At 51.4% G+C, this 14531-nt stretch overlaps 1 protein-coding gene across 1 annotated transcript in view; it reads left to right on the forward strand.

Annotated features, from left to right (window-relative positions):
* SMYD5 (SMYD family member 5) overlaps positions 1-14531 on the forward strand; it is a 33082-nt gene that overhangs the window by 13735 nt on the left and 4816 nt on the right. Inside the window, exons 7-12 of the mRNA XM_058192022.1 lie at positions 1573-1635; positions 7005-7075; positions 8714-8820; positions 11264-11320; positions 11426-11520; positions 11691-11761. Coding sequence (XP_058048005.1) covers positions 1573-1635; positions 7005-7075; positions 8714-8820; positions 11264-11320; positions 11426-11520; positions 11691-11761 — 464 coding nt within the window. The remainder of the gene's footprint in view (positions 1-1572; positions 1636-7004; positions 7076-8713; positions 8821-11263; positions 11321-11425; positions 11521-11690; positions 11762-14531) is intronic.

The following is a 14531-nucleotide window of genomic DNA, read 5'->3' on the forward strand; positions in this document are numbered from 1 at the left end:
TCCTCTTCCTCTCCTTCTCTTTTCTTCTTCTCCTATCTTCTCCCTTCTCCGCTCTTCTTTTTTCTCCTCCTCCTCCTCCTCTTCCTCTCCTTTTCTTCTTCTGTCTTCTTCTCCTATCTCCTCCCTTCTCCCTTCTTTTTTCCTTCCTCCTCTTCCTCTTCTTTCTCCTGTTTTTCCTCCTCTTTCTCTCCTCCTCTATTCTTTCTCCTCCTCCTTCTCCCTTCTGCTTTTCTCCTTCCTCCTCCTCCTTTTCTTTCTCCTGTTCCCCTTTTTCCTCTTCTTCCTCCTCCTCCTCTTCCTCTCACACCCCACTCCCTTCTTTTTAGATAGGCCATGGGTCTCCCACCGGAGCCATTTTGTGAACGTGCCCACAACAGGCTTTCCAAATGTTGCCGCAGACGGCATCCTTGGAAATGAATCCGGAGCTTGTGGGTTTGTGTGCTGACAGTGCTCCCTTCATCCCGAAGAAAAGATGCGGCTGCTTTCAAAAATGTCGGTTAGGGAAAAATGAGGCTGCTTTAAAGAGTTAGAAAGAAATGCTCTGTTCCAATTTCAAAGATATTTTTTTTTTGCATTTATATCCCGCCCTTCTCCGAAGACTCAAGGCGGCTTACACTATGTTAAGCAATAGTCTTCATCCTATTTGTATATTATATACAAAGTCAACTTATTGCCCCCAACAATTTGGGTCCTCATTTTACCTACCTTATAAAGGATGGAAGGCTGAGCCAACCTTGGGCCTGGTGGGACTTGAACTTGCAGTAATTGCAGGCAGCTGTGTTAATAACAGACTGCTTAGTCTGTTGAGCCACCAGAGGCCTTCCATCCATCCATCCATCCATCCATCTGTCCATCCATCAGTTCATCCACCTGCCCATCCATCCATCCCTCCAGCAATTCATTCACCTATCAATTCACCCATCCACCCATCCACCCTCCATCCAATCATCCATCCAATCATCCATCCATCCATTCATCTGTCCATCTGTCCATCCATCAGTTCATCCACCTGCCCATCCATCCATCCCTCCAGCAATTCATTCACCTATCAATTCACCCATCCACCCTCCATCCAATCATCCATCCAATCCATCCATCCATCCATTTTTTATTTTTTTTATTTGAATTTATATCCCGCCTTTCTCCGAAGACTCAGGGCGGCTTACACTATGTCAAGCAATAGTCTTCATCCATTTGTATATTATATACAAAGTCAACTTTTATTGCCCCCAACAATCTGGGTCCTCATTTTACCTACCTTATAAAGGATGGAAGGCTGAGTCAACCTTGGGCCTGGTGGGACTTGAACCTGCAGTAATTGCAAGCAGCTGCTGTTAATAACAGACTGTCTTACCAGTCTGAGCCACCAGAGGCCCCTTTTTGATTGGTGTTGTTGGTATTGTTGTTGATTGGTGGTGTTGTAGGCGTGTGGTCCTGCCCAGCCTTTCTCGCTTCTCATCTGAACCCATCGTGCCAAAAAAGCGTTAATCTGGGTTAGTTTCGCTAACCAGGTTTTGTGTGATGCAGACGCAGTCGGTAAGACCGAGTTTCTTCTCCTCCTTCTCCCTGCAGGGCCAGCTGGAAGTCCTGCGAATGCTTTTCACGGAAGCCCTTTATGATGATCATCTCAGCAAGGTAAACCTCACACCTGTCCGGCCAGTGTCAACCCCCCCTTCAGGTAGCCCTTGACCTGCGACCTCATTTGAGCCCAAAATTCCCTCTGCTAATCAAGACAACTTGAGTGAATTTTGGCCCGACCGTTCTTGCCACCGTTGTTAAGTGAATCCCTGCGGCTGTTAAGTTGGTAACACGGTATATTAAGTGAATCCGGCTTCCCCCTTGACTTTGCTTGTCAGAAGTTTGCAAAGGGGATCGTGTGATCCCAGGTGTCGTGTCCCACTCCTCCTCTGACGGCCGGGTCGGGGAAGTCTGTCTCAAGCGTGGCCACGAAGCCTCTGCAGCTTTGCCAAATTCCTGTCGGAGCTGTCAGGGCAGGCAGGAATCCAAGGTGTGACTTCAGCAACCAGATGAGACTTTGCCTGACTCAAGGAATGCCAGAAAGTAGATCCTTTATATAGGCCATGGGGTGTGGCTCCATGACTCAGCACTTATCCAGGCCTGCCCCTCCCTTCCTTTTGCTGACGTCGCCTCTCCATTCTCCGGAAGCGTGGATCCCTCCACCCTCCAGCTGCGGGCAATTCTAGCTCGTGACTGGCTTCATGCTCACACGCTGTGGTGGGGAGGTTTATTTGCTCAGTCTGTCCGGGCATGGTGCCAGGACTGGGGGCTGGAGGCATGCCAGGCCATTCGTCTTCATTATCAGTCTCTGGCTGAGATAGCAGGAGATAGAATAGAATAGATAGAATAGAATTTTTATTGGCCAAGTGTGATTGGACACACAAGGAATTTGTCTTGGTGCATAGGCTCTCAGTGTACATAAAAGAAAAGATACGTTCATCAAGGTACAACATTTACAACACAATTGATGATCAATATATCAATATAAATCATAAGAATTGCCAGCAACAAGTTATAGTCATACAGTCATAAGTGGAAAGAGATTGGTGATGGGAACTATGAAACGATTAATAGTAGTGCAGATTCAGTAAATAGTCTGACAGTGTTGATGGAATTATTTGTTTAGCAGAGTGATGGCCTTCGGGAAAAAACTGTTCTTGTGTCTAGTTGTTCTGGTGTGCAGTGCTCTATAGCGTCGTTTTGAGGGTAGGAGTTGAAACAGTTTATGTCCAGGATGCGAGGGATCTGCAAATATTTTCACGGCCCTCTTCTTGATTCGTGCAGTATACAGGTCCTCAATGGAAGGCAAGTTGGTAGCAATTATTTTTTCTGCAGTTCTAATGATCCTCTGAAGTCTGTGTTTTTCTTGTTGGGTTGCAGAACCGAACCAGACAGTTATAGAGGTGCAAATGACAGACTCAATAATTCCTCTGGGATGGGTCATGAGATGGGAGGGGTCCGGCTGCGGAGAGGGGGGCGGGCAAGGCACAACACCACGACTCTGTAACCGGCATAAATACGAGTCAGTTGCCAAGCATCTTAAACCAGCGGCGGGTTTCCAATATTCTTACCACCGGTTCGCCGTGCATGGACACACTCGCTATGCGCGCAATCGCGCCTTTGCACATGCACCCAGCCTTCAGCGCCTGCATTTTGCTCGTGCGCGCACCTTCCGCGGATGCGCCCACCCTCAAAATGTGGCTAAATAGGACGGCATTATGCCAGGGCGGGGGGAGGGGGCCCACCCCCACCCACAGTCGCCACTACCGGTTCGATCAATCTTAATGTTGATCACAGGACCATGGGGAAGCTACCATGGTTATCAGTGAAAAAAGTTTATAATTCACATTTTTCAGTGCTGTTCTAACTTCGAACGGTCACTAAACGAACTGTTGTAAGTCAAGGACTGCCTGTAATTCCACGACCTCAGACGTTTCATAGGAAGAGGAACACAGGTGGAATGAATCTGGGTGCTTCCTTATAGAGAGATATCTCGGCCAGGAATGTGCAACTTCTGTCAATTTAAGATCTTTTTTTGGGGGGGGGGAGCCATTTTTTGGATCCTTCTCCCGCTTAGCATGCAGTGTTTCTCAATCTTGGCTACTTGAAGATGTGTGGACTTCAAGTCCCAGAAATCCGCAGTCAGCGTGCTTCAGGTTGGGTGGAATTCTGGGAGTTGAAGTCCAGATGTGTTAGCTGGGGAATTCTGGGAGTCGAAGTCCACATGACTTAGCTGGGGAATTCTGGGAGTCGAAGTCCACATGTGTTAGCTGGGGAATTCTTCAGTCCACATGTGTTAGCTGAATTCTAGTCAAGTCCATGAGTTAGCTGGGGAATTCTAGTCAAGTCCACATGTTAGCTGAATTCTGGAGTCAAGTCACATGTGTTAGCTAGAATTCTGGGAGTCTCCACATGTGTTAGCTAATTCTGGAGTCAAGTCCAGATGTTAGCTAATTCTGGGAGTGAAGTCCACATGTGTTAGCTAATTCTGGGAGCTGAAGTCCATGTGTTAGCTGAATTCTGAGTCAAGTCCATGTGTTAGCTAGAATTCTGGGAGTGAAGTCCACATGTGTTAGCTGGGGAATTCTGGGAGTCGAAGTCCACATGTGTTAGCTGGGGAATTCTGGGAGTCGAAGTCCACATGTGTTAGCTGGGGAATTCTGGGAGTCGAAGTCCACATGTGTTAGCTGGGGAATTCTGGGAGTCGAAGTCCACATGTGTTAGCTGGGGAATTCTGGGAGTGAAGTCCACATGTGTTAGCTGGGGAATTCTGGGAGTCGACGTCCACATGTGTTAGCTGGGGAAATCTGGGAGCCGAAGTCCAGATGTGTTAGCTGGGGAATTCTGGGAGTCGAAGTCCACATGTGTTAGCTGGGGAATTCTGGGAGTCGAAGTCCACATGTGTTAGCTGGGAAATTCTGGGAGTCGAAGTCCACATGTGTTAGCTGGGGAATTCTGGGAGTCGAAGTCCACATGTGTTAGCTGGGGAATTCTGGGAGTCGAAGTCCACATGTGTTAGCTGGGGAATTCTGGGAGTCGAAGTCCACATGTGTTAGCTGGGGAATTCTGGGAGCCGAAGTCCACATGAGTTAGCTGGGGAATTCTGGGAGTCGAAGTCCACATGTGTTAGCTGGGGAATTCTGGGAGCCGAAGTCCACATGTGTTAGCTGGGAAATTCTGGGAGTCGAAGTCCACATGACTTAGCTGGGGAATTCTGGGAGTCGAAGTCCACATGTGTTAGCTAGGGAATTCTGGGAGTCGACGTCCACATGTGTTAGCTGGGGAATTCTGGGAGTCGAAGTCCACATCTGCTAGCTGGGGAATTCTGGGAGTCGACGTCCACATGTGTTAGCTGAGGAATTCTGGGAGTCGAAGTCCACATGTGTTATCTGGGAAATTCTGGGAGTCGACGTCCACATGTGTTGGCTGGGGAATTCTGGGAGCAGAAGTCCACATGTGTTAGCTAATTCTGGGGTCAAGTCCACATGTGTTAGCTGGGGAATTCTGGGAGTGAAGTCCACATGTGTTGGCTGGGAATTCTGGGAGTGAAGTCCATGTGTTAGCTGGGGAATTCTGGGAGTCAGTCCACATGTGTTAGCTGGGGAATTCTGGGGTCAAGTCCACATGTGTTAGCTGGGGAATTCTGGGGCAAGTCCACATGAGTTAGCTAATTCTTAAGTCCACATGTGTTAGCTGGGGAATTTGGGAGCTGAAGTCCACATGTGTTAGCTGGGAAATTCTAGTCAAGTCCACATGACTTAGCTAGAATTCTGGGAGTAAGTCCACATGTGTTGGCTGGGGAATTCTGAGTCAAGTCACATGTGTTAGCTGAATTCTAGTCAAGTCCACATGTGTTAGCTGGGAAATTCTGGGAGTCGAAGTCCACATGACTTAGCTGGGGAATTCTGGGAGTCGAAGTCCACATGTGTTAGCTAGGGAATTCTGGGAGTCGACGTCCACATGTGTTAGCTGGGGAATTCTGGGAGTCAAGTCCACATGTGTTAGCTAATTCTGGGGTCAAGTCCACATGTGTTAGCTGGGGAATTCTGGGAGTGAAGTCCACATGTGTTGGCTGGGAATTCTGGGAGTGAAGTCCATGTGTTAGCTGGGGAATTCTGGGAGTCGAAGTCCACATGTGTTAGCTGGGGAATTCTGGGAGCCGAAGTCCACATGTGTTAGCTGGGAAATTCTGGGAGTCGAAGTCCACATGACTTAGCTGGGGAATTCTGGGAGTCGAAGTCCACATGTGTTAGCTAGGGAATTCTGGGAGTCGACGTCCACATGTGTTAGCTGGGGAATTCTGGGAGTCGAAGTCCACATCTGCTAGCTGGGGAATTCTGGGAGTCGACGTCCACATGTGTTAGCTGAGGAATTCTGGGAGTCGAAGTCCACATGTGTTATCTGGGAAATTCTGGGAGTCGACGTCCACATGTGTTGGCTGGGGAATTCTGGGAGCAGAAGTCCACATGTGTTAGCTGGGGAATTCTGGGAGTGAAGTCCACATGTGTTAGCTGGGGAATTCTGGGAGTGGAAGTCCATATGTGGAAGTCCATATGTGCTAGCTGGGGAATTCTGGGTGTTGAAGTCCACCTATCTACAAGTTGCCACACCTGAAGACGTGAAATGTGTGTCATCTGTTCTTTGTGCTATTCTCCGAAAACCTTCCTCTGAAACGCATAGCCTTTTCCCCATATCGCGTAGAGCCAGGGGTGGACTGCAACTGGTTTAACAACCAGTTTTGTGAGCCAAATGCGCTTGCGCGCAGCGTTCAAATTACAACAATTTGAAGCTCGGCTGCTTCCCTTCTAAGGCAGCCCCGATAAGTAGAACAGCGGAGGCGCGGAAATCAGCTGAGCCAGAAAGAAGGAAATATAGGTCAGGATAGAGCAGGGGCCGGTGGGCGGGGCCAGCTGATTGTCGGAACTACCGGTTCGCCCGAACCGGTCTGAACCGGCAGCGGCTCACCACTGCGTAGAACTCTGTTTAAACAATTTAGTAAAGGTAAAGGTAAAGGTTCCCCTCGCACATACGTGCTAGTTGTTCCCGACTCTAGGGGGCGGTGCTCATCTCCGTTTCAAAGCCGAAGAGCCAGCGCTGTCCGAAGACGTCTCCGTGGTCATGTGGCCGGCATGACTCAACGCCAAAGGCGCACGGAACGCTGTTCCCTTCCCACCAAAGGTGGTCCCTATTTTTTCTACTTGCGTTTTTTTAGCTGCGACAAGGAACGGGAGCTCACCCCGTTACGCGGCACTAGGGATTCGAACCGCCGAACTGCCGACCTTTCGATCGGCAAGCTCAGCATCTGAGCCACGTGAGCCACCCTTTTAAACAGTTTAAGTTTAAAAGTTGTTTAAGTCCCTTTTAAAACAGTTTAAGCTTGGTGCAAATTTTACAGATGATCACGGTGAGCTGGTGGAGGGATCTGAACTCGGCACATTTTTGCACCTTCCCCAATGGTGTACAATTCTCTTTTTATCTCTCTATAGTGGTTTTCTCCCGAAGGCTTCCGGTCTTTGTTCGCCCTGGTTGGGACCAACGGACAAGGCATAGGGACGAGGTAAGTCAAGCATAGAAACTGAATAGCTACAGGCAGTCCTCGACTTACGTGACCTCGTTCATTTCGTGACCGTTTGAAGTTACGACGGCAGTGAAAAAAATGACTTCATGACCGTTTTGCACACTTAACGACCGTTGCAACTTCCCCGTAGTCGCGCAATCAAAATTTGGACGCTTGGCAACTGACCCCTATTTATGACTGTTGCAGGGTCCGTAGGGAATCTGGATTCACTTAACGACCGCATCACTCACTCAATCACCTCCAGCGATTCACTTAGCGGCTGCGGCAAAAAAAAAGGTCGGGAAGTCGGGCAAAACTCACATCGCACATGTTTGTTTTTTTTTAATTTGCATTTATATGCCGCCTTTCTCCGAAGACTCAGGGCGGCTTACACTGTGTCAAGCAATAGTCTTCATCCATTTGTATATTATATACAAAGTCAACTTTTATTGCCCCCAACAATCTGGGTCCTCATTTTACCGACCTTATAAAGGATGGAAGGCTGAGTCGACCTTGGACCTGGTGGGACTTGAACCTGCAGTAATTGCAAGCAGCTGCTGTTAATAACAGACTGTCTTACCAGTCTGAGCCACCAGAGGCCCCTGTGTCTCACTTAGCAACATACATTTTGGGCTCCGTTGTGGTTGTACGTCGAGGACTACCTATTTCTGCATTCTTTATAGTGGTTGTTGCAGTTCTTAACGTTGTGTGTGTAGATCAGGGGTCTCCAACCTTGGCAACTTTAAGACTTGTGGACGTCAGCTCCCAGAGTTCCTCAGCCAGCAAAGCTTAAAGTTGCTGTTGTGGTCCGTCAGCTGAGGTGGGGCCAGGGCCATCGGGAAGTGAGGTGCGGACTCCGGAGCCTCCAGAGACTGATAGTAGTGAGGCAGAGGAACAGGAGGAGCCTGTTCCTAATGCACGCATGAGAAGAGCTGCCAGAAGGCAAGAGCAGCTCAAGCAGAGAGGACGACTCGGGAGAAAGACCAAGAGATGATTGGCCCCTCCCATAAGGCTTAAAAGACCAGCAACGACATTTGAGCTTTGCTGGAAAACAACGTTGTAGCTGTGTCGTCGTCTTCATTTTCTGCTTCGTCTATGTCTTTGTTTTTTGTGGCTTCTGGACATTTGTCAGGAAGGGCCTTTGGCAGTTTGCCTAATTAGACTGAGGTTTGTGAGATAACTGAGGAATTTGTGTTGGGAGGCATTTGTTTTACTTTGAGTCGAACGACGCTGCGAATGAAGTAATTCCCAGCTGTTCGAATAAGGTTTGTTTTTCCACGGACTAAGTTTATTACTACCTACTTGGGCCTGGGTCACAACAGTTGCTAAGATTGGAGGACCCCTGTTGTAGATGACTTCTTGTTTTCTTTTTCTCCTGGGGTTGCTGGTGCTTTGGGTCTGCTTAGGATATTCTGAAGGGCTTCAGTTGGCTTGTGGGCCAACCTGTGGTTGTGGTTGTGGTTGTGGTAGTCTGTTGGTGTTAATTATTAATTGAGAAGGATGATTAATTCTTCTTCAGGCGATGGGGCTGGTGGAGGGAATAGTTGCAGCCCGAAAGAAATTGAGGGCAGGTTGAGACTCGTAATCCCACTTGTGGTGGGCTTCGCTTCTTTCCCCCCGCCCTCATCCCCTCCCCAGTTCTCTGAGCCAGTGGGTCCGTGCCTGCGATGCTCTGGAGCTCCCCACTCAAGAACGGGAGCAGCTGGACGCTTTCATCGATCAGCTGTACAAGGACATCGAGAAAGGTGGGTCAGATGTGGAGATGTCCAGCCCCTTGAAGGCCCTTGGGAAGGCGTGATGGGTCTTTGGGGGGCAGGGGGCTTCCATGGGAGTTTGGGAACTTGGGGAGGAACTGCCAGACCTTGGGGTGGGAAGAGGAGGTAGGATACCCAACTCATGATGGTCTGGAAGTGCTGGTGAAGACCATGTGGGTCAGAGGTTGAAGGGCTGATTAGAAGATCTCAAAGAGGGGTCCGGACCTTCCTTCCATCCCTCCTTCTGTCCCTCCCATCTGTTTCTCTCTGCTTCCTACCTTCCGTTCCTTCCTTCCTTCCCATTTATCTCCTCCCTCCATCTCTCCCTCCTTCCCATCCATTCCTTCCTTCCTCCCTTCCTCCTTTCCTTCCATCTCTCCATCCATTCTTCTCATCTAAGTCCTCCCTTCTTCCTCCCTACTTCCTTCCATCCATCCCTCTCTTTTCTCCTAACCTCTATCCCATCTATCTCTTGCTCTTCCTTCTCCTTCCTTCCTCCCTGCCTCCCTTTCCTCCAGCCTTCCCATCTATTCCTTCCTTCATCTCTACCTCCTTTCCTTCCTTCCATTTCTCCATCCATCTGTTCTTCTCATCTGTCCTTCCTTCTTCCTTCCATCCATCCCTCTCTTTTCTCCTACTCTATCCCTCTATCCATCTATCTCCTCTTGTTCTTCCTTCTCCTTCCTTCCTTCCTCCCTCCCGTTCCTCCAGCTTTCCCATCTATTCCTTCCTTCATCTCTACCTCCTTTTCTTCCTTCCTTCCATTTCTCCATCCATCCATTCTTCTGATCTAACTCCTCCCTTCTCCCTCCCTCCTTCCTTCCTTCCACCCATCCATCCATCCCTCTCTTTTCTCTTACCCGCTATCCCTCCCATCTATCTCTTGTCATTCCTTCCATCCCTCCCTCTGTCCCTCCCATCTATTTCTCTCTCCTTCATACCTTCCATTCCTCCGTTCCTCCATCCTTCCCATCTATCTCCTCCCTCCATCTCTCCCTCCTTCCCATCCATTCCTTCCTTCCTCCCTACCTCCTTTCCTTCCATCTCTCCATCCATTCTTCTCATCTAAGTCCTCCTTCTTCCTCCCTACTTCCTTCCTTCCATCCATCCTCTCTTTTCTCCTACCTCTATCCCTCCCATCTATCTCTTGCTCTTCCTTCTCCTTCCTTCCTTCCTCCCGTTCCTCCAGCCTTCCCATCTATTCCTTCCTTTCTCTCTCCCTCCTTTCCTTCCTTCCTTCCATTTCTCCATCCATCCATTTTTCTCATCTAACTTCTCCCTCCCTTCTTCCTTTCTTCCCCCATCCATCCATCTCTCTCTTTTCTCCTACCCTCTATCCCTCCCATCTTTCTCTTGTTCTTCCTTCCTTCCTTCCTTCCTTCCTTCCTTCCTTCCTTCCTTCCTTCCTTCCCTCCCCCCCCCCCCCTCCCCCCCCCCCCCTCCCTCCCTCCCTCTCTTTTTGTCCTTCCCTCCATGACCATGGAGCAGGGGTGGGTGTTGGGCAAGCTGTCCGAACTTTGGAATTGGGCTTTTAAGTACTCTCTGGCGGGGGCGGGGGGAATCTGTCCTAACTTGGAATGGTCGCTATGTGACCAGTCATAGATCAAGGACTGCTGTCGCTCCCTACAAGCATCTGAACGACTTAACGGCCCAAGCCAATTGGCAGCAGAGGAGAGTCAGTGGAATTCCAGGTGGGCTGGACTGAGCTCTCTTGTGACCCCTCCCTCCAGCTCAGCCTGGCCCTCTCCTCTCTCCTCGCTCTCTGTTCTGTCCTCCCTCGCCTCCGTCCGAGTGATGGCTTAATTAGCTGCCACTATCAGCTCTGGCAGCAGAATAGCCAGCGTCTGCCAAGAGCCTCCGTTATCTTCCACGATGCTGGTGAGTCACCTAGAAACAAACTTCAGCTCTTAATCAGTGGATTTGCCTGTTACAAAGAGACACAGCAGCTCTGGCTGCCTTTTGTATCCTGTGGGGTGTGGCTCCATGACTCAGCACTTCCTGGGCCTGCCCCACCCTTGCTTCTGTTGTTCCCTCCTCTCCTGCCTACAAAACCTAGGGTCCAGCCAGGCCTGATTGCCATCAGCTGGGTCTGGAGGCGTGGCCTGGGGGGGGAAAGAGTCAGGGGACGGAGGCCTCGTTATCTCCTCCACCTGGCCTGCCTCTGGCTCCTGGAGCTGAGCCAGGGAAGCCGGTGCTCCCGAGGTAAGTCCTGACGGCCCTTCCCCCTCACTGTCCAAGTCACTTTCTGGCAGCAGGGCCGGCGGGGGGGGGGGGGGGGCGCAGACACAACACTGTCCTTTCGAAGGTCTCTCGGGTCCCAGGGTCAGTTTTTTGAGCCTCACGATTCCACACACTTTTCGACCCCATTCAGCCTCACAATTGTTGTTCTGTGTCCGCCTTCTCTTACCGTCTCTCTCGGTTTCTTTGGCTTTAGAGACAGGGGACTTCCTGAACTGCGAGGGCTCTGGCCTCTACGTGCTCCAGAGTTGCTGTGAGTACCGAGAAGGGGATCTCGTGGCCCCCCTCCTCCCCCCCTCCCCCAGGAACCGGTTCCCCGATCCAGACGACAACGGTTGTTCTCTGCTCCTCCTTGCAGGCAACCACAGCTGTCTTCCCAACGCCGAGGCCTCCTTCCCGGATAACAACTTTGTCCTGCATTTGACGGCAGTGGAAGATATCCACCAGGGAGAGGTGAGAGAGGTCGACAGAGCATGGGAAGAATTCCACGTTAGCCACTCTTTCCGTCCCCTCCCCTCCCCATTTTTTCCCCCCAGCTGTCTGGGCTGTTGCAAATGAGCATCAGTTTTCTGCTGTGGGGCCTTTGCCTTCAGACTGTGCAGTTGTTGTTTTTGTCCACGCAGGAGATCTGCATCAGCTACCTAGACTGTTGCCAGAGAGAACGGAGCCGGCATAGCCGGTGCAAAATCCTACAGTGAGTAGTGAGGGTCTGTCTGTCTCTATCATTTATCTCTATGCTTTTATCTGTCTGTCTGTGTGCGTGTCTCTCTCTCTCTATCTGTTGTGTCTTGCCCGCCCTCAGAGCAGCCGGGGCCTTCTTATCTGCTCCCGAACACGGAGGAATGTATGCCTCCCGGCCCCAGTCCTGGCTCCATGCCCAGACAAACTGCAGAAGAAGGAGCACCTCCCTGCCCCAGCCCTGACTCCATGCCCAGGCAAACGGAGCAGCTAGACCCCTCCCCCTCCTCCACAGCATGTGAGCCTGAGGAGGGTTTATTACCAACAGCTGATTGGAGTGATCCTCGCATCAGAAGATTGGATAGGCGGAGGCAACAGAAGGAAGGGAGGGGCAGGCCTTAATGAGTGCTGAGTCATGGAGCCACACCCCATGGCCTATATAAAGGATCTGCTTTCTGGCAGTCTCTGAATCAGGCAAAAGTCGAACTTATCTTGCTGAAGTCACTTACTGGTCTCCTGCCTGCTCTGAGGACTTTGGGCAGAGCTGCAGAGGCAAGCCTGATTCGGATTTCCCTGACCCGGCCGTCAGCGGAGGAGTGGGACACGACACTATCTACCTATCTATCTGCCTATCTACCAACATCAATTACCTCCCTACCTCCCTCCCCATCCATCCATCCATCCATGTCTATCATTTATCTATCATCTATAAAGCTCCCCTGATCTGCGATCTTATTCAGGGGGAGTCCGCGGACCTTATGGGCATTACGGAGACCTGGTTGGGCCCGGAGGGGGGGGTGCCCCTTGTTGAGTTGTGCCCTCCAGGTTTCCGAGCATTTCATCAGCCGAGGGCCCAAGGTAGGGGTGGGGGGGTGGCGGTTGTTATTAAGGAAGATCTAGAGCCGAGGGAGGCCACTGTTCCTCAGATTGCCGGCTGTGAATCCCTCTATGTGAGGTGGGGCCATAGGAATCAGTTGGGCTTGTTGATCGCGTACCTGGCTCCTTGCTGCGTGACCACAGCCCTGCCCGAGCTGTTGGAGGTACTGGCTGCTGTGGCGGTTGAGACCCCCAGACTTATAGTTATGGGGGATTTCAACTTGCCATCAGTTGGCTTGTCATCGACGGCAGCTCGGGAGTTCCAGGCTTCCATGACGGCCTTGGACCTGATTCGAGTAAATGATGGCCCTACGCACATGGGGGGAGGCATGCTGGATCTGATTTATATCTCTGGACAGTGGTTAAATGATCTGGTATTAGACGATTTAGTAACAGAACCAATGTCATGGTCGGATCATTTTCTCCTTCGCCTAGACTTCCGAACCGCCATTCACCACCGCAGGGAGACGGAACCTATACGGTGGTTCTGTCCCAGGCGCCTGATGGACCCTGAGAGGTTCCAGACGGAGCTTGGGCCATTCCCTGAGGATCTGGCCCACGGCACGACTGAGGAACTGGTCGTGGCCTGGGAGCGGGCCGGGGCCCTGGACCGTGTCGCGCCTTTGCGGCCTCTGACCCGGCGTAGATCTCGTCCGGCCCCTTGGTTCTCCGAGGGGCTGAGGGAGATGAAACGCCGGAGAAGACGCCTAGAGAGCACCTGGGGGTCCAGTCGCTCCGAAGCTGATCGGACACTAGTTAGGACCTATTCTAGGACCTACCTAGGGGCAATGAGGAAGCGAGGCGCCCACGCCCACCCTCATTGCGTCGGCAGATAACCGCCCGGCCGCCCTGTTTCGGGTGACCCGCTCTCTCCTACATCAGGAGGTGCGGGATGACCCTTTGCAGGGACGAGCCGAGGAGTTTAGTGGTTATCTATACGATAAAATCGCTCAGCTGAGGGACGGTCTGGACCGAACTTGGGATGATCCAAGCGAGGGAGAGGAGGCACGTCTTGTTGAGCACATTTGGGATGAGTTTGACCCTGTGGCTCCCGAGGACGTGGACAGGTTGTTGGGGAGGCTTCACGGCACGACATGTTTACTGGACCCGTGTCCTTCCTGGCTGGTACTGGCCACTCAGGCGGTGACACGAGGCTGGCTCCAGAGGATTATCAACGCTTCTTTGTTGGACGGGGTCTTCCCTGCCGCCTTGAAAGAGGCGGTGGTGAGACCCCTCCTTAAGAAGCCCTCTTTGGACCCAGCTATTTTGGGTAATTATCGTCCAGTCTCCAACCTTCGCTTTGTTGCGAAGGTTGTAGAGAGTGCCGTGGCGCGACAGCTGCCCCAACACCTGGATGAAGATGTCTATCTAGACCCGTTCCAGTCCGGCTTCCGACCCGGATACAGCACGGAGACAGCTTTGGTCGCATTGGTGGATGATCTCTGGAGGGCCAGGGACAGGGGATATTCCTCTGCCCTGGTCCTATTAGACCTCTCAGCGGCGTTCGATACCATCGATCATGGTATCCTGCTGCGCCGGTTGGAGGGATTGGGAGTGGGAGGCACCGTATATCGGTGGTTCTCCTCCTATCTCTCTGACCGGTCGCAGACGGTGTTGACGGGGGCAGAGGTCAACCGCGAGGGGCCTCACTTGTGGGGTCCCACAGGGGTCGATTCTCTCGCCCCTGCTGTTCAACATCTACATGAAGCCGTTGGGTGAGATCATCAGTGGTTTCGGGGTGAGATACCAGCAGTACGCTGACGACACCCAGCTGTACTTTTCCACCCCGGACCACCCCAATGAAGTTGTCAAGTGCTGTCCCGGTGTTTGGAAGCTGTACGGGTCTGGATGGGGAGAAACAGGCTCAAGCTTAATCCTCCAAGACGGAGTGGCTGTGGATGCCGGCACCC

This window comes from Ahaetulla prasina, chromosome 8 (assembly GCF_028640845.1).
Source record: "Ahaetulla prasina isolate Xishuangbanna chromosome 8, ASM2864084v1, whole genome shotgun sequence".
Taxonomy (NCBI): domain Eukaryota; kingdom Metazoa; phylum Chordata; class Lepidosauria; order Squamata; family Colubridae; genus Ahaetulla; species Ahaetulla prasina.